The 24,533-nt window shown below is 46.6% G+C and overlaps 1 protein-coding gene across 1 annotated transcript in view; it reads left to right on the forward strand.

The window, feature by feature from the left end:
- LOC142246616 (E3 ubiquitin-protein ligase ubr3-like) overlaps positions 1-24,533 on the forward strand; it is a 64,626-nt gene that overhangs the window by 7,437 nt on the left and 32,656 nt on the right. The window contains exon 2 of the mRNA XM_075319686.1: positions 16,327-16,466. Coding sequence (XP_075175801.1) covers positions 16,327-16,466 — 140 coding nt within the window. The remainder of the gene's footprint in view (positions 1-16,326; positions 16,467-24,533) is intronic.

The following is a 24,533-nucleotide window of genomic DNA, read 5'->3' on the forward strand; positions in this document are numbered from 1 at the left end:
TGTCTCTGGTATGTCATATGTACCGGAAACACGGATGTGTGAAGGAGGCCTAAGGTAGGACAGTGGTTTGATGTGTAGATGCGGCGGAATCGTTGCTGAAATTTTCCAAATGTTCCACATAATTCAGTGAAAATCAGTTTATTTGACTGTTTTTTATTTTGTTCTGTTTTTTTTTTTTGTTTTTTTTTCTTGCATTTTGATGATTTAGACAGTTGCAAAAGTATTGCACCGGTTGCTGTGAAATCTCAGTTACAACGTTATTACTGTAAAATGTTTTGCTGCAGCTGCTCTGCTCCAAGACGCCTAGATCCCTTGTTTGGGGGTTATAAAATAAAATTTTTGGATGTAGCGGAAACTTCACCCCTGGTGTTTATTGAACCTAGTATGGGACTTAAAGGGGTTTTCCAGTTTCAGAAAACTTAATTCCCCCCAGCTGAAATTTATTTTAACAAACCAAACTGTTCTTCACTCACCCTCGCTGGGTCCAGTGCGGAGTCTCTGCTGCTGCTCTGTGTCTGTATAGCTCACATCATGTCAACAGTGCTGCAGCCAATCGCTGAGCTCAGCAGAGCTGCCGGAGTTGGCAGCACGAGCCGCGGAGCTCGGTGATTTGGCTGCAGCGCTGTTGACCTGATATCAGCACTGGAGAACAGTGGGGACTCTGAGGGTGAGTAAAGACTTTCTGCAACTGGAAGAACCCTTTAATTCAAACTGGGATCTTTTAAAGGGTTTACACTTCTTGTATGGTTGATATGGAGCCAGTTTCTTTAGGCTAATTTCACACATCAGTTTTTTTCCATCAGGCACAATCCGGAAGAAAACGGGTAAAACGGATCCGGTGCCGGATCCGTTTTATCCCCATTGATTTGTATTAGCGCCAGATTGTGCCTGATGGCCTTGCGTTGCATCTGGCTTTTGCCGGATCCGTCATAATTGCCTAAAGCGGCGGCCGGAGGGAACGTATCTTGTAACGTTTTTTTGTCCGGCAAAAAAACCGCCTTGCGCCGGATCCGGCGTGTTTTACAATAGAAGCCAATGGACGCCGGATCTGGCGTAATGCGGTAAACTGATGCGGCCGCCGGATCCGTTTTTGTAAACTGAGCATGCTCCAATGTATTGAAGAAAACTGATCCAGCAAAAAAAACGGACAAAAAGGATGCAAAAACGGATGCGCCGGATCCGTGTTTTGACGGATCAGGTATATTGGATCGCCGGATTGTGCCTGATGCAAAAAACTGATGTGTGAAAGTAGCCTTAGCTGTCGATAGAATTTGAAAGGGTTTTCCATGCCATATAAATGTGGTTTGCAGGCCGGCATATTATTGTAGTGGAGTGGGCACAAGAGCTGCGCACACTGTCAGCATTGGCTGTAATACACAGCTAACACTCCCTGACTCCACCAGAATCTGGGATCCTGCGATCTTAACCACTCATCCCCCTCGGAGGCTGCTGTCTGTGGTTGGACAGAGGTGGGGGACATGGTAATAGGTGGCTGATTTCTTGCTATGACTTCCAGGGCGCTGACGATGCCCCCACCAACCCTTTCCTCCATCTGTTCTGTACAGAGACCTATTGACCCTGGCTGTGGCTTAATAGACTGACTGTCCTTTTAACCCCAACAGGTACAATACACTGCATTACAGACTTATTACTTCGGTGGATAAATGGCAGCATACGCTCTTCTTGTGCTTTTTGGTTTTGCACTTTTAGTTTCGATCGTGCTGAATGGTGCATAGTATGGTGGACTGTAAGCGATGGTGGAACTCGGTCGTGTTGCAATCATTCTGTACTGCTTATTAATATGAAAGGTTTTAAAATGCAGGGGTAAAAAATATCTTGGTCTTTCCAGTGGTTATCTTAGGAGTTTTCTGAGCTTAGGGGTACTTCTCACATAGCGAGATCGCTGCTGAGTCACGGTGTTTGTGACGCAACAGTGACCTCATTAGCGATCTCGCTGTGTGTGACACTGAGCAGTGATCTGGCCCCTGCCGTGAAATCGCTGCTCGTTACACACAGTGCTGGTTCATTTTTTGGACGTTGCTCTCCCGCTGTGAAGCACACATCGCTGTGTTTGACAGCGAGAGAGCAACGATCTGAATGTGCAAGGAGCAGGAGCCGGCGCCTGGCAGTCTGTGGAAAGCTGTAATCAAGGTAAATATCGGGTAACCAAACGAAGTGCTTTGCTTGGTTACCCGATATTTACCTTGGTTACTAGCGTCCGCCGCTCTCACGCTGCCAGTGCCGGCTCCCTGCACAAGTAGCCGGACATCGGGTAAATAAGCAAAGCGGTTTGCTTATTAACCCGATGTGTACTCTGGCTACACGTGCAGGGAGCCAGCACTAAGCGGTGTGCGTTGGTAACTAAGGTAAAAATTGGGTAACCAAGCGCTTAGTTACCCGATATTTACCTTAGTTACCAAGCGCAGCATCGCTTCCACGCGTCGCTGCTGGCTGGGGGCTGGTCACTGGTCGCTGGTGAGATCTGCCTGTGTGACAGCTCACCAGCAACCTGTGTAGCGACGCTCCAGCGATCCCTGCCAGGTCAGATCGCTGGTGGGATCGCTGGAGCGTCGCTAAAGTGTGACGGTACCCTTAGACAAAGTTGTCCAAAGAGGGATAAAATGCAGCACATAGGACCCGGCATCCCACGCATTGATCCCCCTCTGCTTTGTGTTGGACAGGGAATTGGTATGCTGAGAATTGGTTCGTTTGGGGGAGTAATGTCAAAGTAACAATTTTTTTCCTTATGTCCGTGAACCCCTTTATTATTTTCCGGCAGCTTTTTTGGACACCTTTTGCCTACTGCCGCTGTGCACAGCTATATTCGGATGTTATTATAGGTCACCATAATGGCAGACGCCTAGACGTCTGTGCCAACTTTCATGTGAGTCAGACTTTTCTCTCCAGTACATAAAACAGAAACCTGCGTGGTTGTCCGGCCTCACCTCCTCACTGCGTCGGGAGGAGGAGGAGGAGGAGGCCTGCCTAATAATAGCTCAGACCTACAAATAGTCTACGGATCAGTATGGTGATCCACCTCTCGTTAGTCCTCCGAGCCGTCAGCACGACAGACCTGCTCACTGTAACGCCTTGGGTACAGTCTGGAAATAGTCGCCTGTGCGATAAAATCAGGGCGTCTTGTGGCTTTATGAACTTTAGTCCTATTTACGAGTGTAGCAGTGAGGTGTAGTAAAAGTACTGGTACTGTAGTACACTAGAGGGCGCTGCACTGGCCGGTGTGCTGCAGCTCCTTCAGTCAGATAACCGCACTGTCTGACCCTCTCTGGCATTGGGTGGTGTTTTAATGGCAGTTTATAATAAAACTGTAATTATAATCTATATTAACCTGGCCTGGTTTATTATTGGTCTATTACAAGTTACAGTAAAGCTGTTCCTTGTGCCCACGAACAAACATCTATCAGTATAGCTCGTCCACCTTGCCAACCATTTTTTATTGTTCAGTGCTATGAAGTGGAAACTTTGCAGCCAAGCAAGTCGTGAGTTTAAAAAAAATAAAATTAAAAAAAAAAAATGAAAAAAATATTTAGGCTCTGTGCGCACTGGGAAATGGAATTTTCTTGAGAAAATTCCGCATGCTCTCAAAGATTACCGCACCCGCGGTAAAAAACCGCGGGAAACCGCACCCGAAAACCGCATGCGGTTTGCTGCGGTTTTACCGCGGTATTATTCGCGGTATTGCCGCGGTTTTGCCGCGTGCGGGTTGGGATGTGCTTTATTGCATTCAATGCAATAAAGCACATTGAAAAGAAAAAAAAAAAAAGTCATTTAATTCTGAGATAGTAGATAGACAGAAGAATAGATAGAGGGATAGATGGATAGATAGACAGATAGATAGAGGGATAGATAGATGACAGATCGCTGCATTTCCCACGGTCGGCAGTGAGTTCACATTACCGGCCGTGGGAAATGACCGGTAATTACCTCTGCTGTCTGCTGCATTCAGCGCTGTGTCTGTGACAGTCGCGGCTGGATGTAAGCAGCGCAGGACGCCGGAGCTGTGGATTATGCCGGAGCTGTGGATTATGCCGGAGCTGTGTGGATTACGCCGGAGTTTTGTTGCGGGAGGGGTTAATAAAATGGTGAACGAGGCTTGTTGGTTTTATTTAAAATAAAGGATTTTTCGGTGTCTGTGTTTTTTTCACTTTACTTACGGGTTGATCATGTCAGCTGTCACATAGACGCTGCCATGATCGAGCCTGGGGTTAATGGCGGTGGTCCCCCACCATTAACCTCTTGTTATATTACCCTGACCGCCACTGCTACACGGCGGCAGGAAGAGCCGAGGACACTCCCGGTGCTGCCGCATAATGGATGCGACAGTCCTGGGGCAGCTGCGGCTGATATTCTCGGCTGCAGGAGGGGGAGTGAGGCGGGGGACATTACCCCTGCCCCTCTCCCTCCCCAGCCTGAGGATACCGGGCCGCCGCTGTGTGCTTACCTCGGCTGGACGGTAAATATGCAGCGGAGCCCACGTTCTTTTTTTTCTATATTTCCGTTTTCTTTCTATGTCTGTGATGTGTGTGTGTGTGTGTGTGTGTGTGTGTGTGTGTGTGTTTACTCTCTGCTCCGCTTCCTCTTCCTGTAATGACATCACTTCCCTGCAAAACCGCAAGCAAGTGATGTACATTACCGGAGGTAAACCGCAAAATACCGCAGGGAATAACGCAGGAAAACGCAGTGAACCGCACAGAATTTGCTGCCTGCGTTATTCCCTGCGGGATTTCATGATTAACATTGGAGTCAATGGAGTGAAATCCCGCAGCGATGTGCGGAAAAGAAGTGACATGCACTTGTTTTTGCTGCGGGATTCCCGCAGCAAAACATGCAGCTGTCAAATTCCGCCCAGTGCGCACAGGATTTTTTTTCTCCATAGGATTTGCTGGTGATTCACTGCAGAGATGTTATGAACATTTTCTGCAGCGAAACATGCAGCAAATCCGCGGCAAAATCCGGTAAGTGCGCACATGGCCTGAATGTGTATTCATCTGCTGTGGAGGAGCACGTGTCTCCATGGCTGTGTAGACTGATCTCCCGCAGTTATACTGTCCTCCGTCTGGGCCCCAATCATTACCAACTTACCTAATGTTAGCACGTAGGGGAGAGCAGATCAGATTGGGTGTGACATTAGGATCAACCTACAAAAAGTTAGCTTGGGACACGGAGATTGTATATAGTAGGGCATTTTTTTTTTTATATATACACTATTCAAGACTTTTCAGGAGGTCAAAAGGACCCAGTCTTTTCTCTTATTGTATTCTTGTTGTGTGTGTTTGTTTTTTTTTTTTTTGTTGTAAAAATACACTATATTATCCCATATATATGGCCATTTTAATTTGGTGCTATATATATATTTTTATGAGTGGCAGGAATGAAAACAAAAACTGGACTCTTTTGACCTGACAACAGTTTTCATTTAAAGGGAATCTGTTACTAGGTTTTTTTCTCCCCCATCTCAGAGCGGCATAATGTAGACACAGAGACCCCGATTCCAGCAATATGTCACTTACTGAGCTGCTTGCTGTCATTTTGATAAAATTAATGTTTCCTCTGCAGATCTAGCAGTTATAAAGCGCTCATGAATATGCTGGACTACCTGCAGCACATCAAGTAGTCTTGTAATGATAATGATAATATCCTGCTGATTAAACAGGGATTTTATTAAAACTACACTAAGCAGCCCAGTAAGTGAAACATTGCTGGAATCAGGATCTCTGCCCCTACGTTGTCCTGCGCTCAGATTAGATGGCAAAAACCTGGTGACCGATTCCTTTTAAAGGGCAATTTTTTCCCAGACTATATTTTTTTTGTGTACCGTGTTCTCTGTGCATCTTTCTGGGGTCTATTGAGTAATTGGTGGGGTCTCCTGGTCGGACCCCACCGATCTACATGCATTTATAATGCCTGCTAAATATGAAATGATCAACGTTTTTAGTTTTAATGGGTTTTCCTATATAATTTTTTTTATACTTAAAAAAAATAAATAAATAAATGACCTGTTATTGGTTAGGACACAAAATAGTTTTAGTGGAAATTTGTGATGCAATAATCCAGCTGCAGTCGTTACCCGGCTGGTATTAGTGACCGGCTAAACATAGCCACAGAGGTCAGTCGGGCCCTATAGAGGGTATGGGACTCTTTTTCGGTCTGATTAGTAAGGTGCCCGGCTATCTATGCCGCTTACTCATTACTGTTTTCAGGCTCTTCTGGCAAGCACCGTAAATAGAGCTCACACGACTAATAACTTGGGCCTACTGTTGCTCAAAAGGGGGAAATGTTTCTCATGTGTCCTCATTGCCTGTACATTACAGCACAGTCCCATCAGCTGCCACCAGCGAGCGAGACACCGGTGTGAATGGAGCCGGCGTGCTGCTTCCGGGCCTTCGGGGCCCCGTATGCAGCCGCTTTGTTCTGCCCTGTTGCACAAAGACCAAAACAATTGTGGAAGTTGTGACGCTGTGTGTTTGTATACAAAGTGCCTGCAAAGTTTGACATGTCGAATACTACCGTCCTGTGGTTCACCGCAAAATGTACTGACCACTTCCTCCCCAGTGGGTAAGGCGAAAAATGAGCAGATCTGTGGTTCTTGTGCATTTGTTTTTTTTTTTTTCTTGTTTTTTTTTTTAATTTTGTGCTTTGCAAACTTTAAGTGGCGAATTTATAGCGTTTTTTTTTTGTTTTGTTTTTTTGCTCTAGATAATTACCTTCCGTTCTGACTACAGAGACACTTTAGCTGGTTGTGCTTTTAATACTTTTGACTATTGCTTTTTCCAGATGGGAGGCCACATAGACAAAACCCAGACTGTCGCCTGTACTGGCATATTAAAGCTTTGCCTTGTAAAGGCTCTCAAAAATAGTGAGTAATTTAGAAAACTGCCTAATAGTTATATGGTTGCAAAAAAACCCCAAACAAAACACCTGTCCGTCAAGATCAACCAAGGGATGGTAAAGGATAATTGGAGAGGGTATAGGTATAGATATAAAGCATGGTTGTCTGCCCTGAAGTCCTTACTTCCTAATCCCAAGAAGATCTGTCACAAGATTCAGGCTTCAAACTGGATACTTTCTGCAATACACTTTATACGTCTGATGAGGCTGGTGTACTTACTATGAAAATCCATGTCATAATCATTGAGTAATGCTTATAGCAGTTTTACTCCTTTGCTAAGCCAGCTAGAGATAGGTAAAACACACTGCTTAAAGCAAGGATTATACAGACATTCTGATATGGGTCTTAAAGTAAGCACACCGTCCCCATCAGGCAGGGCCGGCGTCAGCACCCGGCAAACCCGGGCAAATACCGAGGCCCTGGAGAGCCGGGGGGGCCCACTCGGCCCCGGGGCCCGCTCGCCTTTACAGTTCTGCTGCCCCGGGCCGAGTTCCGGGGACCGCAGTCCTCGGCAGCAATCTGCAGCGCCGTCCCTTTAAGGCGCGCAGACATCCTGGTTTGAACTTCATCTGTGGGCGGAGCTACCGCATGCTCAGTCCCACAGGTGAAGGAGGCAAGCTTCTGTCCGGCGCTGTGTGGGCCCCCTCTCCACTGTGACCTAAGCGGGTAAGTGCCCTCCCCGCCTCCCGATTATGGGCCCCGGTGAGCTGCTTCTACCCCCTGGATGAATGCCCTGCCAATCCCCCCCCGGTGCCGCGTGAGCTGGCCCCGCAGGGCCGGCGTGAGCTGGCCCCGCAGGGCCGGCGTGAGCTGGCCCCGCAGGGCCGGCGTGAGCTGGCCCCGCAGGGCCGGCGTGAGCTGGCCCCGCAGGGCCGGCGTGAGCCTGTATGCAGCAGAGTTGTGTGTGTCTGTATGCAGCAGAGTTGTGTGTGTCTGTATGCAGCAGAGTTGTGTGTGTCTGTATGCAGCAGAGTTGTGTGTGTCTGTATGCAGCAGAGTTGTGTGTGTCTGTAAGTGTATATGACTGTATAGATTTGTCTGTTTTATATGTATTTTTGTGAGTTTGTCTTTAAATATGTATATGTATGTCTTCGTATCGGTGTCTGTGTGTGGATGGGGCCCACTGGGACTCTTCCGCCCGGGGCCCACAAAAACCTGGAGCCGGCCCTGCCATCAGGTCAAAAATGAACAAAAATATGAACACACTTTTGTTTTTGCTCCCATTTTTCATGAGCTGAACCCACAGATCTAAGACTCTTTCTTTCAATACAAAAGGCCTTATCGCTCAAATATTCACAAATGTGTCTAAGGCTATGTGCGCACGTTGCGTAAATACATGCAGTTACGCTGCGCTTTGTAGCGCAGCGTAACTGCATGCGTCCTGCGTCCCCTGCACAGTCTATGGAGATTGTGCAGGGGCCGTGCGCATGTGGCGTTTTAGAGCGCAGCGCTTCGGCTACTGCCGAAGCGCTGCGTAAAAAGAAGTGACATGTCACTTCTTTCCTGCGCTTTGCCGGCAGTTCCTGCTCTGTCTATGGCAGGAGCTGCAGGCAGAGCGCATGGAATCTGCTTCACTACGGACATTTCTGCAGCGATTTAAAGCGCACATGTGCTCTTCAGATCGCTGCAGAAATTTCTGCACTGAACTGTACGCAACGTGCGCACATAGCCTTAATCTGTGTTAGGCTGAGTGCACATGTCCTGTAATCATCTGTTAGAACGGATCCTGCAGAGATCTGTTGGCAACATTTTTTTCTGTTGGATCCGTTTTTTTTAACATTAGATTCTATGAAAAATGGGTCCATTAACGGATTGCTACTTATCTTCCATTTGTAACGGGTCCTGTAAGAACAGAACCATTACAAATGCAAGAATAACGAATGACAAAATCATTCCGCTAATGGATTCGTTCTCCATGGACTCAAATGTTAAAAAGAAGAAAAAAACCCCCTGTTATTTAACAAAGTTGTTGCAGAACTTTTATCTCAATGGATCTCTGCAAGATCCTTGATAACGGATGATTACAGGACATGTGAACTCAGCCTTAGGCCTCTTTCACAGGTCAGTGTTTAAAACACACGTTTCTCACTGATGTGTAAGGCTATGTGTCCATGCTGCGGAAAATGCGCGGATTTTGCCGCGGATTTCTCGCGGAAAAGCCGCGGATTTCCCGAAAATCTGCAGCTCAGGCACTTCCCAGCCATTTCTATGGCATTTTGGAAATGCTGTGCCCATGCTGCGGATTTTTCCGCAGCAGATTTTGATCCGGAAAAATCTGCAACATGTCAATTATTGTTGCGGATTTTCATCCAGATTTTGGCTTTAAAATTGGGAAAAAAATAAATAAATCCGCGGCAAATCCGCACCTTTGAAAAGGTGCGGATTTTGCGGGAAAGCTGCGGATTTTGATGCAGAAAAATCCGCAGCTACATTCTCTCGTGGACACATAGTTTTAAAGGTATGTTTGTTCTTCCGTGTGCCGTGACATTGGCACACATGTGATCTCCGTATGCTACCTGAGATAATACACAGAGATCAGGCACTTATACTCACCTGTCCACGCCGCTGCTGTCCATGGTACTGATTACAGTTGAGTGAGTAATTATTCGTACTTGCTATACTCATAACGAGTACTGTCTAATACTCATGTATTCATTCCTAATAGCGTGGGCAATGCAAGTCAATGGGGAATACTCGCAATGTAACAGGTAAGCCGAATGCTGCACTATCTGCTACTTGCACGAACAGTACGGCATGTGGGTTACTTGTTACTTTGCAAGTTTTCCCCATTTACTTGCACTGCACACGCTATTCGGAATGAATACGCGAGTATTAGACAGTACTCGTTATGAGTATAGCAAGTATGAGTAGTTAGCTACTCGCTCAACTCTAGTTCTGATCTCTCCCACAATGCTGTCTCCGGCCGCCACTGTCTCCCCTCTGCAGCTACTTCCGGGTCAGCTGTGCAGTGCATATGCATGAGCATAATTAGCCAACCTGGAAGCAGGAGACAGCAGCGGCCGGAGACAGCATCACTGGAGACGGGGGAGTTTAAAAAGCTTTTTTATTTTAAGTGTATGTGATTTTTCTGGTACATGTTTCACAGATCACACCACTGTGTAGTCCATGGGACATCAGCGATGCCAGAAAAAAATGGACTTCCACCGCACGGAAATACGTTAATGAGAAATCACTGATGTGTGCGCAGACCCATTAATTTGAATAGGCCTGCGTATGTCCGTGATTTATCACTGATGTGTGAATATCCATCCACCCCACAGGTGTGGCATATCAAGATGTTGATTAGACAGCAGGGTTATTGCATAGCTTATGGCCGTTGTTACTGATGAGTTTCTATGAAGATGGGAGGAGCTAGAGGAATAGCTCCTCCCCCTTCCAGCTACATAGAATCTCATAAGCACCAACTGCCATCTCCTATCTCAGTAATGGGAAACTTTTCACTGAATACAGATTTTAGCCCAGAATTGAGCTTTGCTAATGACTGGCAGATAAAGGAGATTTCCCTGATGAGATATATTACAAAGTTGCTTATTTTCATGTGTACTATTGATTTGATTTATGAAATAAAAAAAGACAGTTATGCTTTAAGGCTCCCGTCACAAACTATGTAAAACTAGCCATCCGTCACAAATTGACAGTTGTCATGATTTTTTTTTTTTTTTGTTTTTTATTTGTTTTTTTTACTGAAGATCTGTTTGTGTCTAAGGCAATAAAAGACCACTGAGTGTTTTGGCGTTTTTTTTTCCATTTTTTTTATTTTTTTTTTTTTCAGTTATTCAAATTGATCAGTAAGCAATTGATTCATGAGACACTGAAGTGTTCCCGATTCTATGAGTTTTTTTTTTTCCAGATCCATAATTGTATTGGCCGGGTCTGATTTGCAAATACTGATTGGGGTCGGTCTTGCTTGGAGTTTTGCGTATCTTGTACTCAGACCTGTCATCCATGAAACTGTATGGTTCCGTGCGTTGTCCAAGAAAAAAAACGGACATCACAAGGACATTCAACCTGGATGTGTAACTGCAGATTAAGGCTATGTGCGCACACTGCATTTTTTTGATGCTGCGTTTTTGGCAGCTAAAAACGCACAAACACGTAAAAATGCATGCGTTTTTACCGTGTTATGGTGTGTTTTTGGCTGCGTTTTGCTGCGTTTTTCCAATGCACTGCATGGGGAGGAAACGCAGAAAAACGCAGGAAACAATTGACATGTCCATTTTTTTTTTTTTTTAAAAGCTCAAAAATGCAGCTGAAAAAAATAATTGTGTGCGGACAGCAAAAATGAAAAGTCATAGACTTTGCGGGGGAAGCAAAGTCATGCAGTTTTGAGCCCAAAAACGCACCCGAAAAACGAGCAAACACGCTGCAAAAAGCGCACTGTGCGCACATAGCCTAAAGAGAAGCAAAACTTTCCTAGAACGTCCCCATGTGAAGCCGTAGACTTGTCTGTATCCTAAGACCGCCATATATATGTATGAACAAATCGTGCACCCGCTATAACGTTACCCTATGTGCGATATACCAGCATCGTTCATTGCTGAACAGCGCGATTCCTCCCAGCAGTCAGACACGAGGGGCATCTCCGTGCCTGGAAGCGGCCGCGGCACAGACGCATTCAGCTGTTCGTCTACTACGCCCGGCATAAACCAACTAATTTCCATATTCCACTTGAAAAAAATTTTTTTCCCGGTGTTGTCATAGTGATGGAGGAAAAAGCCATGTAAAAAAAATTACCTTTCAATCTCCGATTAATAGCAGGTTTACTACTCTGGCACACAGCCTCCGATAAGAGCCAGCTCTCTATGGAGAGGCTGCAGCACAAGGAGCTGAAACGCGCTGTAATTACCATTGTCCAGCTGCCAGCTCCTGAAAAGCTGCGAGGGCGACCGGATCTCCCCTACCACCAGATATTTTACTGCTTTTTTAATGATTTATATGCAGAACACACATTGGAGCAGTCAGTGTTCCTTCTCGGCTCTGTTCACACTAGAAAAAAAGGATTTTTCGCAAGAAATTTCTTGAGCCTGAAAGATTAGCGCATTTGCGGTCAAAAAACGCACCAAAAACTGCATGCATTTTTACCGCGGCTTTGTGTTTTTGGTGCGCTTTTCCTGCAGGTTGGTCGCTGCGTTTTTTTTACCATTGATATATGGCAAAAAACGCAGGTACCTGCAGAAAAGTGACACGCACGTTCTGTGACACGCACATTCTTTTTCTCAAGAAATACTGCAGAAAGAATGTTCTTGAGGAAAAAAAACGCAGTGTGCGCACAGCTTTTTTTTTTTCTTGTTTTTTTTTTTTCTTTTCCATAGGTTTTGCTGGGGAATGTCTGTAGAAAGGTTACAACCATTTTCTGCAAAAATTTCTGCAGCAAAAAACGAGGGTAAAAACACAGTGTGCGCACAGGGCCTAATTACAGGGACTTGAGTGATCTTTTCCCAGATGTGCTGTTTTGTGGCAGCCTGTATTCTGTTTACAGCTATTCAGGCTGTCGTGAAAAACATTGGTGGGGCTTACAGATTGGGAGGATATTTGTCCACATTTTGTTTGTCGTCTATCAGACGTATACGTCTGGTGGATTTTAAGACGTATACCACCAATGGTAGATCTAAAAATTTAGTAGTAATTTAGTGCCATCTTTTGCTTCTCGGCTTTTATGCTTGGAGGGGGGGACCGACCAAAAGGACACGGTGTACTTCTCATGAGCAGCCTTTTTCTTTATTATTATAGAAAAAGCCACATCGTTTATGTATTTCTGTCCAGTAAATTAAGTGAAATAATAAGATTTGGTACTCAGTGAACAAGTAAAAGGTTAAGTGGTGTAAAGATATTGGTGCATGAGTTTGTGCTGTTTCGATCAAATTCCAATAAGGACCTTTCTCAAACATACTTTTGTAAAGTGTGACCACCAAGTTGTAAGGCTAGTTTCACACTTGCGTTGAACGGCATCCGTTGCATTGCGGATTCGTTGCATATAATGGCACAACGGATGCAACGGATCGTACAAAACAGCGGAAAGCTTTTTTTTTTTTTCTTCTTTACAGTTTTACCGGCAGCAGACTATTGTGAACGATCAGCTGATCACCTGGCGGCCGGGCGCTCAGCTAATCGCTCTCACTTGCCGGCGGCCGGGTGCTTAGCTGATCGCTCTCACATGCCGGCGGCCAGGTGCTTAGCTGATCGCTCTCACATGCCGGCGGCCGGGTGCTCAGCTGATCGCTCTCACATGCCGGCGGCCGGGTGCTCAGCTGATCGCTCTTACATGCCGGCAGCCGGGCGCTCAGCTGTGTGCTCTCGCATGCCGGCGGCCGGCCGCTCAGCTGATCGCTCTCACATGCCGGCGGCCGGCCGCTCAGCTGATCGCTCTCACATGCCGGCGGCCGGGTGCTTAGCTGATCGCTCTCACATGCCGGCGGCCGGGCGCTCAGCTGATCGCTCTCACATGCCGGCGGCCGGGCGCTCAGCTGATCGCTCTCACATGCCGGCGGCCGGGCGCTCAGCTGATCGCTCTCACATGCCGGCGGCCGGGCGCTCAGCTGATCGCTCTCACATGCCGGCGGCCAGGCGCTCAGCCGTGCGCTCTCGCATGCCGGCAGCCGGCCGCTCAGCCATGCGCTCTCGCATGCCGGCGGCCGGCCGCTCAGCCGTGCGCTCTCGCATGCCGGCGGCCGGCCGCTCAGCTGTGCGCTCTCGCATGCCGGCGGCCGGCCGCTCAGCTGTGCGCTCTCGCATGCCGGCGGCCGGCCGCTCAGCTGTGCGCTCTCGCATGCCGGCGGCCGGCCGCTCAGCTGTGCGCTCTCACATGCCGGCGGCCGGCCGCTCAGCTGTGCGCTCTCACATGCCGGCGGCCGACCGCTTAGCTGTGCGCTCAGCTGAACGTTCGGCCACCAAGAGACAAAATAAAGTTTCTGTGATTTAAAAAAAAAGATGAGCATGCGCAGTAAAAAATAGAGGATTCCGCCGCTCAAAAAACGTTACATGCTGCGTTCCTTCCGCCCGGCTGAAGGAATGCAGCGTCAGCCAGCGGAAGCAACGCAGGTACTTTTTGCACAATCCGTCATCCATACAAGTCTATGGGAAACAGCGGAATCCGTTAACGGATTCCATTGTTTTCCAAAAGGGCGGATTGTGACGCAAGTGTGAAAGTACCCTTAGTGATGTAAGCAGCGCTACCTTTGGACAACTGATTAATAAGCTTGCTTTGTTTGCTCACCTTACCCCATGAGTGCCAGATTTTTTTAATTTTATTTGACTAAGGGGTAGGACCCTATCTGTTCACCAACAATTTAACATGGAGTGCTGTATAGCTATCTAATTGGCCCCTTTCACATTGCGTTCTGGTCTCCGTTCAGTGGTCCAGTCGGAGCGTCCATCAGAACAATCCACAAAATGAGTTTCAGTTGTACGCGTCATTGGGGCCATTTACTATAATGGCCGTGTGCTCTGTCATGCACCATTTTTGGGAGTATACGCTTTCCGGCTGCGGACACCCAAACGCAGTCTGCTACATACTCCTGAAAATGGTGCATGACAGAGGCCACAGTGACAACGTCTGCACCATTATAGTCAATAACCTCGTCGGCGAATGCAAAATGGTTTTCGGAACGGAAGCCCTGACGGGACCACTCAACGGAGGTCACCGCGCATTGAGAAATCTGCCTTAAGTGTACAGTCCAACCGATGTCAAGAGTACCCCCCCCCCCTTGCCTTCTTGGAGTATGTTTGAGAAATACTTCCAGAGTAGAGTTGGAGAAAATTGATCCGCAGGACCCGATCCATCACCTGATCTCTTACCTGACGGCATCTGTTGATCTTCTTTAGATTAGCTGGCCTGATGTGCCATCGCGTATACATCACGCCACACACAACGGCATTATGCCAGACCGGCAAATCAAGAGGCGCTACAGATGCTGTTAGGTAGGAGATGGCCTCTCATCCAGTGGCCACACGTGGTCCTTTCCCAATCAGTTTGTACTATAAGGTTTCTTATGCATGTATTTTGTTTTATAAAGGGAGCCATTCATAATTTATGCTGCCCAAATGAGTCAAATCAGCTCCTGAGTTACAAATGTCTGTTTTACCCTAAAACGCTGCAGAGTTTCAGAGAAAAACAGTTTAAAATTGTGGTGGAGGACTGGAAAGGCCGGTCAGAGGTTTGTGCTCACTGGTTTCTTCCTTGCCTTGCTAAGCTCCACTGATGGGGATCTCAGTATCCACACACGGGGAGAGCCCTGCCTGTCTAGATGAGGGGGGTCAGGAGAGGCCACGAGGGGTGGGGGATTAGATGCCTTGTCTCCAGCTGTGATTTCACCTAGGTTTTTCTCTGAAACTCTGCAGCATCTTAAGGCCGCTTTACACGCTGCGACATCGCTCAAGTGATGTTGTTGGGGTCACGGAATTTGTGAATCACATCCGGTCGCTTTAGCGATGCCGTTGCGTGTGACACCTATGAGCGATTTTGCATCGTCGCAAAAACGTGCAAAATCGTTCATCGGTGACATGGGAGTCCCTTCTCAAATATCGCTGCTGCTGCAGTAACAATGTAGTTCGTCGTTCCTGCGGCAGCACACATCGCTCCGTGTGACACCGCAGGAACGAGGAACCTCTCCTTACCTGCCTCCCACCCGCAATGCGGAAGGATGTTACGTCCCGCTCATCTCCGCCCCTCCGCTTCTATTGGGAGGAGATTCAGTGACGCTGCTGTGACGTCGCTGTGATGCTGAACTAACCGCCCCCTTAGAAAGAAGGCGGATCGACGGTCACAGCAACGTCGCAGGGCAGGTAACTGGTCCGCGCGATGTTGTGCGCCATGGGCTGCGATTTGCCCTTGTCGCACAACCGATGGGGGCGGGTACCCACGCTAGCGATATCGGTCACGATATCGCAGCGTGTAAAGCGGCCTTTAGTGTAAATTCTAGACCTTTGTAATACAGAATCCCATCTCTGATTCATGATGCCTGTAGTTCGGGCAGAATGAATCGCCTGACGGGTCACGTAAACTCTAGCCAAAGCCTAGATATCCTGGGGAAAAAAAAGGTGCCATGTTTTGCATGCCATTATATAGAGCTGTTCTTCTTTTGTAGAGGATGATGTGCTCTAGGATGGGCCCCTCTTCTGGTTTAGCCACGGTTGCTAGATGTGAACACAATCCTGATGATTGTTGGTTTGTAGATGTGCAATTGTATGTGGACTGTATACACCTAAAGTGAGTTGTTACCCCAACCTGTCTCTCTCAGTCCTCCTTTTGTGTAACCTGGATAGTGTAGAGTCCTCGGGTTGTCACTAAACTTTGCTCACATAAGCTGCAGCGTCCTCTCCACCCACAAAGTGTTTGCCCTTTTTATTTATTAACTGGTTGCTGATGTTTTGACAAATCCATTTTTTTTTTCCTCCTACAGATTTTGCAAAAGACACAGGGTAAAGTCGAGTTCGTGTGTTCCCACGGTGCCCCATGATCTGCTTGTGATGTCGGAGCTGGTTATACCTCGCTTCATCTTCTACCTTATTCAATACTTGAGAGACGGGTACAGCGAGCCTGGTATGTACCCTACACAGGAGTCATCGACATGCATGGCAAAGGACTGTAATAAAATAGAAAGTAGGGCCAGTGCTGCTACCTAGTAATGGTTTATAGGCCACTCATGAAGCAAATAATGTTTTCCATTATTAGGGGTAGGACACATGGCGAGTAAGGCTATGTGCGCACTTACCGGATTTTGCCGCGGATTTTTCGCGGATTTGCTGCATGTTTCGCTGCAGAAAATGTTCATAACATCTCTGCAGTGAATCACCAGCAAATCCTATGGAGAAAAAAAATCCTGTGCGCACTGGGCGGAATTTGACAGCTGCATGTTTTGCTGCGGGAATCCCGCAGCAAAAACAAGTGCATGTCACTTCTTTTCCGCACATCGCTGCGGGATTTCACTCCATTGACTCAATGTTAATCATGAAATCCCGCAGGGAATAACGCAGGTAGCAAATTCTGTGCGGTTCACTGCGTTTTCCTGCGTTATTCCCTGCGGTATTTTGCGGTTTACCTCCGGCAATGTACATCACTTGCTTGCGGTTTTGCAGGGAAGTGATGTCATTACAGGAAGAGGAAGCCATGCAGAGTAAACACAAACACATCACACACACACAGACATCACAGACATAGAACACATAGACACAGACACATAGAACACACATAGAAAGAAAACGGAAATATAGAAAAAAAAGAACGTGGGCTCCGCTGCATATTTACCGTCTAGCCGAGGTAAGCACACAGCGGCGGCCCGGTATCCTCAGGCTGGGGAGGGAGAGGGGCAGGGGTAATGTCCCCCGCCTACCTCCCCCTCCGGCAGCCGAGAATATCAGCCACAGCTGCCCCGGCACTGTCGCATCCATTATGCGGCAGCACCGGGAGTGTCCTCGGCTCTTCCTGCCGCCGTGTAGCAGTGGCGGTCAGGGTAATATAACAAGGGGTTAATGGTGATGGGGGATCACCGCCATTAACCCCAGGCTTGATCATGGCAGCGTCTATGTGACAGCTGACATGATCAACCCGTAAGTAAAGTGAATAAAACACACACACCAAAAATCCTTTATTTTAAATAAAACCAACAAGCCTCGTTCACCATTTTATTAACCCCCCCAAAACAAAACTCCGGCGTAATCCACACAGCTCCGGCATAATCCACAGCTCCGGCGTCCTGCACTGCTGACATCCAGCCGCGACTGTCACAGACACAGGCTGAATGCAGCAGACAGCAGAGGTAATTACCGGTCATTTCCCACGGCCGGTAATGTGAACTCACTGCCGACCGTGGGAAATGCAGCGATCTGTCATCTATCTATCTATCTATCTATCCCTCTATCTATTCTTCTGTCTCTTTATCTATCTATCTATCTATCTATCTACTATCTCAGAATTAAATGACTTTTTTTTTTTTTTCAATGTGCTTTATTGCATTGAATGCAATAAAGCACATCCCAACCCGCACGCGGCAAAACCGCGGCAATACCGCGAATAATACCGCGGTAAAACCGCAGCAAACCGCATGCGGTTTTCTGGTGCGGTTTCCCGCGGTTTTTTACCGCGGGTGCGGTAATCTTTGAGAGCATGCGGAATTTTCTCAAGGAAATTTCATTTCCCAGTGCGCACAGAGCCTTAAACAGAGCGAGTAGAATGCGATAAAAAAAATCACATTCCACTTGGACCAATGTTACTCTGAGGCCGCTCCCATGTGCGATTTTATTTATTTTTTTTTACTCTGCCCTAATTGGATCGAGAAAACAATCGCAGCATGCTGCAGGTAGAATTAATTTAGTTTTCACTCGCACCCATACAAGTCTATGGGTGCAAGAGAAACATCGCACTGCACTCTTATTACACTGGAGTGCAATGCGATAATCGCATCAGCTAATCATGGAGGAGATTGGGAGATTAGTCCCTCCCCCTCCTCCGCAGCTGTGATTTGAGTTGCAGGATCAGATCACAGTCACATGACAATCGGACCACGCTGGCAGCAGAGCGGGAGTCGTGGGTCATTAGCATAACACATCCAATGTTCTCGCATCGGATGCTAAATGCTCGTGTGGCCTTACCCTTCTGCTCTTTAGGATGGTTATATCGACACTTTAAAGGGAACCTGTCACCAGTTTTTTTAGTATTGAACCCAAGGTATTGCCTTCTGTAGCTCCTGGGCTGCATTCTATGAAGGTGTACCTTTGTTTCCGGACTCCCCTTGCAGACCCCAGAAGTTACTTTATCGGGGTATCACAACTGGTCGGATGGGCGTGCTCTTTTTCGGCGTTTGTCTCCCTCTCCTGTCACTGTTTGCCGTCCTCCTTTGATGATTGATGTGTCGGACGCCTCCGTCGTCCTTCACGTAGGTGTGCTGAATCTCGCACCTGCACAGTCATTCCCAGCTCACACAGGAGCACTTCGCTCTGCCCCAATGCGGGCAGAGCCAAAAACATAGGTACGCTTGCATGAGCCCATGAGTTCTCTGTGCTGATGCAGATTGTGAGTGAGCTCACGGGCTCGCATAAGTGCACCTATGTTTTCGGCTCTGCCTGCAATGGGCCAAAGCTAAGTGCGTCTGCGTGAGCTAGGAATGCCTGCGCAGGCGCGAGATTCAGTACAGCTACGTGAATGATGACGGAGGTGTCAGATATGTCAATCATCGCAGGAGGGGGGGGCAGGAGCCGAAAGAGCACGCCCACCCAACCGGAACAGGTCATTTGCATACATGATTTTATAAAGTTATTTCTGGCGTCTGCAAGGGGAGTCTGGGACCAAGGTGCACCTTCATAGAATGCAGCCCAGGAGCTGCAAATGGTGATATGGTGGCTCAGTGGTTAGCACTGCAGTCTTGCAGCGCTGGGGTCCTCGGTTCAAATCCCACCAAGGACACCATCTGCAAGGAGTTTGTATGTTCTCCCCGTATTTGCGTGGGTTTCCTCCGGTTTCCTCCCACACTCCAAAAAAATGTTCTCCTAGGGAACGTAGATTGTGAGCCCCAATGGGGACAGTGTTGCTATTGTATGTAAAGCGGTGTGGAATTAACAGCGCTATATAAATGTACAAATATCATTATATATTATATTATGATATACTTTTTGTTCAATACTGAAAAAAACGGTGACCGGTTCTCTTTTAAGAGCTTATTGCATGCAGTGGTGCAGCATTTCTACATCACTATTCATGGAATTTTGAAAAAAGTTAGACCACTCTTTAATTGAGTCAAATATTCCGTAAATTTATACTAACTGTTTTCAACTCTCTTGGGGTAGGTCCGTTCATAACTTATGATTTTCACAATGTATATCTCATATCTGGGATCCCTCCTAAAAACTTAGTGTGCACATAGCCTAAGAAGCTGCTATGTCCTTTGTAGATTAACACTGTACAAGCAGCTATTTTCTCTTCTAACCATTTAGATGCAGCTATGTCCTTGTTTTGCATGTTAAACCTTTGGAAACAGCTGTGTCCTCCTTTATAAGCTGCATACTCCTCCTTTATCTGGGCTGCATAATACACAGCGACAATTTTATTACATCATTGATCAGGTGCTGATAATTTGAATAGTGCATGATACCTTCTGTGTGCACAGGGGCGTTTCTAATTTTTAGGTGGCTGGCCACTGTCCTACTTGGCGTGCAACAGTGTCTTTCAGTGGCCGATTTAGAAATGAGGCAACGTATTAACCCCCATAAGCATTTAACTCCTTCAGTAAGGCTAGTGCAGGGAGATTTTATTTTGGTGGAGCTCCTGATTGATTTTAACTCTTCATGTGCAGATTAGAAGACTGCTTATCACTCGGTGTATTCAGTACCACGTAGGACTGCTGCTGTCGCCTGATCTGCAGCAGCGCTTCTGTTGGTAGGGTCAGCATCTGTCAAATAGATTATAGGGGAGTTCATGTAAATTGATTGCTTATTGTTAAAGGCTGCACAATCTGCAAAAAAACAAGACGGCTGTTAACAATAAGCAATCAGTCAACGTTGTGCGATCCTACCCTTCGTGTCACGCTGTCCTAAAGCTTTGTAGTGTCCACTTTTTGACTTTTTTTTTTTTTTTTTTTTTTTTTAAAATGGATAAATGTAATATGCTCTGGAGGGACAAGGCCTGGTTTGGAGGTTATAAGTTTGTATGGGAAAGAGATAGTGCAGCTGCACTATGTACTGTGCTCCTGCCGACATGTTGTATGTGGGAGTCCCTGCAGATTGCTGGGCTGTGGCTCCGGTTCCCAAGATTTGCAATCATCCAAGGCTCTTTCGTACATTTCACTTCTGTAAATTAACAATTTATATGGATAATTTGCACCTTTTACATTGGAGCAGTTGGAAGAGAGATTTTTTTCGGTGCGGCTTATGCGGGCTTTACACGAGACGAGCTATTGCGTGATGCATCGTTGGGGGGGTCACGGTTTTCGTGACGCACATCCGGCATCGCTTCCAACGTCGTTTTGTGTGACACCTCCGAGCGACGCAGAATCGCTCACAAATCGTGAGTCGTGTACTCGTCGCTTATTTTTTTTAATTTTTTTTTATTTTTAATGGCGCCGGTTGTTCATCGTATTCGGGATAGCACACATCACTCCGTGTGACACCCCGGGAACGATAAACACAGCAACACAGCTTACCTGTGTCCCGCCGGCAATGCGGAAGGAAGAAGGTGGGCGGGATGTTACGTCCCGCTCATCTCCGGCCCTTTGCTTCTATTGGCCGGCCGCTGTGTGACGTCGCTGTGACGCCGAACGTCCCTCCCCCTTCAGGAAGTGGATGTTCGCCGCCCACAGCGAGGTCGCTCAGCAGGTAAGTGCGTGTGATGGGGGTTTCACGACTTTGTGCGCCACGGGCAACTAATTCCCTGTGACGCACAAACGTCGGGGGCGGGTACAATCGCTCGTGCAATCGCACGATAGATCGTACCGTGTGAAGCCCGCATTAGAGTTTGTCTGATTTTAGTTTTTTGATATTTTATTGTGTATCAACATTATAGATGGATGACACTTATTATATGGGAAGAGCATTGCAGAGGTATCCTGGGCAAAAGGCAAATGTAAAGCTGCAAATAATTACGGAGAATTATTATTTTTTTTTTTTTTAATTTTGCTTATCGTTTAAATCAGCATATAAATTTGCCCTTTAATGGGTTTGACCACTTTAATCTGTCAGATGATTTTCTAGCACAATAATGTTATCTTTAAATAGACCTTAAAGAGACCTTTGCGAATCAGTAACTTTTATTGCTGTGCATTGTCCTGTTATCTTGCTGTAAGCTCTGTAGAATTCAGTGTCTCTTGCACACTAGTCAAGTATATGTAAATACAATTTGCAAATTCACTGCTCCCTCCACCCACCTCCCATTACATTCACTATCACTGCTGAGAGGTGGGAGGGAGTATGGGTGGGGGCATTAGTTTAGATTTACTATCACTGATGCCACCACTGAGAGGTGGGAGGAGGGAGCAGGACCTATGCAGTTTATATGTACATATGCCTAACTAGTCACTAGTCACACTGAATTATATGGAGCTTACAACAAGATAACAGGATAAAATAGAGCAATAAAAGTTACTGATCCTGAAAGGTCTCCTTAAGCCCTATTTAAAGATAACATTAGTATTGTACTAAAAAAATTACATGACAGATTCCCTTTATTGCAAATTAATTCTGCTTTTCTGTGAGATATTTATTTACCGGATATCAAAATTTAAAAGAGAGAAACCGCACCTAGGTGGGATTTATAGGTATTGGATTACTTTACAGGTTTTCAGCCTGAAAAATTCACCATGTTTCTGCCCTTTTGTGAACATACTTTTTTAACCCCTTAATGACCCATGACGTACTGGGTACGTCATGGATTGTGTGCCGTCAATCCCCGCCCCCTGCCGTGGGCAGGCGGCGGCGATCCGCGCACATATCAGCTGTTTTCAACAGCTGACATGTGTGCCTGCTAGCTGCTGGTGGAATCGCTTCCACCCGCGGCCATTAACCCCTTACATCTCGCTGCCAAAATCTGGGAGCGATATGTATATGCGTGCCGCCATGACAGTCACTTACCCCGCCACCACCGGTAGTCACGTGACATGATCACGTGACTTTCGGTGGTTGCCATGGTAGCACAGGGTCATGCGATGACGCCTGTAGCCAACATGAGTCACTTACTCTCAATGCCGGAATACAGCCGACATTGAAAGTAAAGCACCAAATCTGCAGTTCTCAGCTCTGTAGCTGAGATCTGCAGATAGTGCAGAGCGATCGGATTGCTGATCACTATAGCCCCCTAGGGGGACTAGTAAAATTAAAAAAAAAAGTAAAAAAAAGTTTCTTAAATTAAAAAAAAAAAAATAAAAAAACCTAAAAGTTCAAATCACCCCCCTTTCACCCCATTGAAAATTAAAGGGTTAAAAAAATAAAAAGAAGTATACACACATTTGGTATCACCGCGTTCAGAAATGCCCGATCTCTCAAAATATAAAATCAATTAATCTGATCAGTAAATGGCGTAGTGGCAAAAAATTTCCAAACGCCAAAATTACATTTTTTGGTCTCCGCAAAATGCAATAGCAGGCGATCAAAACGTAGCATCTGCGCAAAAATGGTACCGTTAAAAACGTCAGGTCGAGACGCAAAAAATAAGCAGTCATTGAGCCTCAGATCCCGAAAAATGAGAACACTACGGGTTTTGGAAAATGGCGCAAAACGTGCGCCACTTTTTTTGGACAAGCTTGTGAATTTTTTTTAACCCCTTAGATACAAGTAAACCTATACAGGTTTGGTGTCTACAAACTCGCACCGACCTCAGGCATCGCATAGATACATCAGTTTTACCATATAGTGAACACAGTGAATAAAATATCCCAAAAACTATTGTACGATCACTTTTTTTTGCAATTTTTCCGCACTTGGAATTTTTTTGCCATTTTCCATTACACTATATGGTAAAACTTATGGTTTCATTTAAAAGTACAACTCGTCCCGCAAAAAACAAGCCCTTACATGGAAAGATTGATGGAAAAATAAAAAAGTTACGGCTCTCTGAAGAAGGGGAGCAAAAACGGAAAGTGCCCGGAGGCTGAAGGGGTTAAAGGGGGCTTTACACGCTACGACATCGCTAATGCGAAGTCGTTGGGGTCACGGAATTGGTGACGCACATCCGGCCGCATTAGCGATGCCGTTACATGTGACACCTATGAGCGATTTTTGCATCGTCGCAAAAACGTGCAAAATCGCTCATCGGTGACATGGGGGTCCATTCTCAAATATCGTTACTGCAGCAGTAACGAAGTTGTTCCTCATTCCTGCGGCAGCACACATCGCTGCGTGTGACACCGCAGGAACAAGGAACCCCTCCTTACCTGCCTCCCGGCCACAATGCGGAAGGAAGGAGGTGGGCGGGATGTTACGTCCCGCTCATCTCCGCCCCTCCGCTTCTATTGGGCGGCGGTTCAGTGACGCAGCTGTGATGTCGCTGTGATGCTGAACGAACCGCCCCCTTAGAAAGGAGGCGGTTCGCCGGTCACAGCGACGTCGCCGGGCAGGTAAGTATGTGTGACGGGTCTGGGCGATGTTGTGCGGCACGGGCAGCGATTTACCCGTGTCGCACAACAGATGGGGGCGGGTACCCACACTAGCGATATCGGTACCTATATCTCAGCGTGTAAAGCCCGCTTAAGGCTATGTTCACACACATTGCATCTTTTCTAACCACAAAGATGCAGCTGCGGCAAAAAAACGCATGCATTTCTGATGCGTTTTTACTGCATTTTGCCCAATGAATTTTTTTAGTCAAATCTATTGACTGGAGGGGCTCAAAAACGCTGGAAAAATGCAAAAAGAAGGGACATTCTTCATCTTGAAAAACACAGCCAAGATGCAGCCAAAAAAAGATGCGCAGTGTTGACTGCAAAATCAAAATCTCGTAGACTTTGGTGGGGGAAGGAAGCGCATGCATTTAGGGGCATCTTTGTGACCTCAAAAACGCAGCAAAAGATGCAGTGTGTGAACATAGCCTAAAAATTCTGCATTTGAGACTGTTTTAAGGAAATATTAGAAAAGGCTGTAAAGTGTATATTCTACTCTGTAGGAGTTACGCTGCATTCACACTACATTT

The sequence above is a fragment of the Anomaloglossus baeobatrachus genome, chromosome 7 (genome assembly GCF_048569485.1).
Source record: "Anomaloglossus baeobatrachus isolate aAnoBae1 chromosome 7, aAnoBae1.hap1, whole genome shotgun sequence".
NCBI lineage: Eukaryota > Metazoa > Chordata > Amphibia > Anura > Aromobatidae > Anomaloglossus > Anomaloglossus baeobatrachus.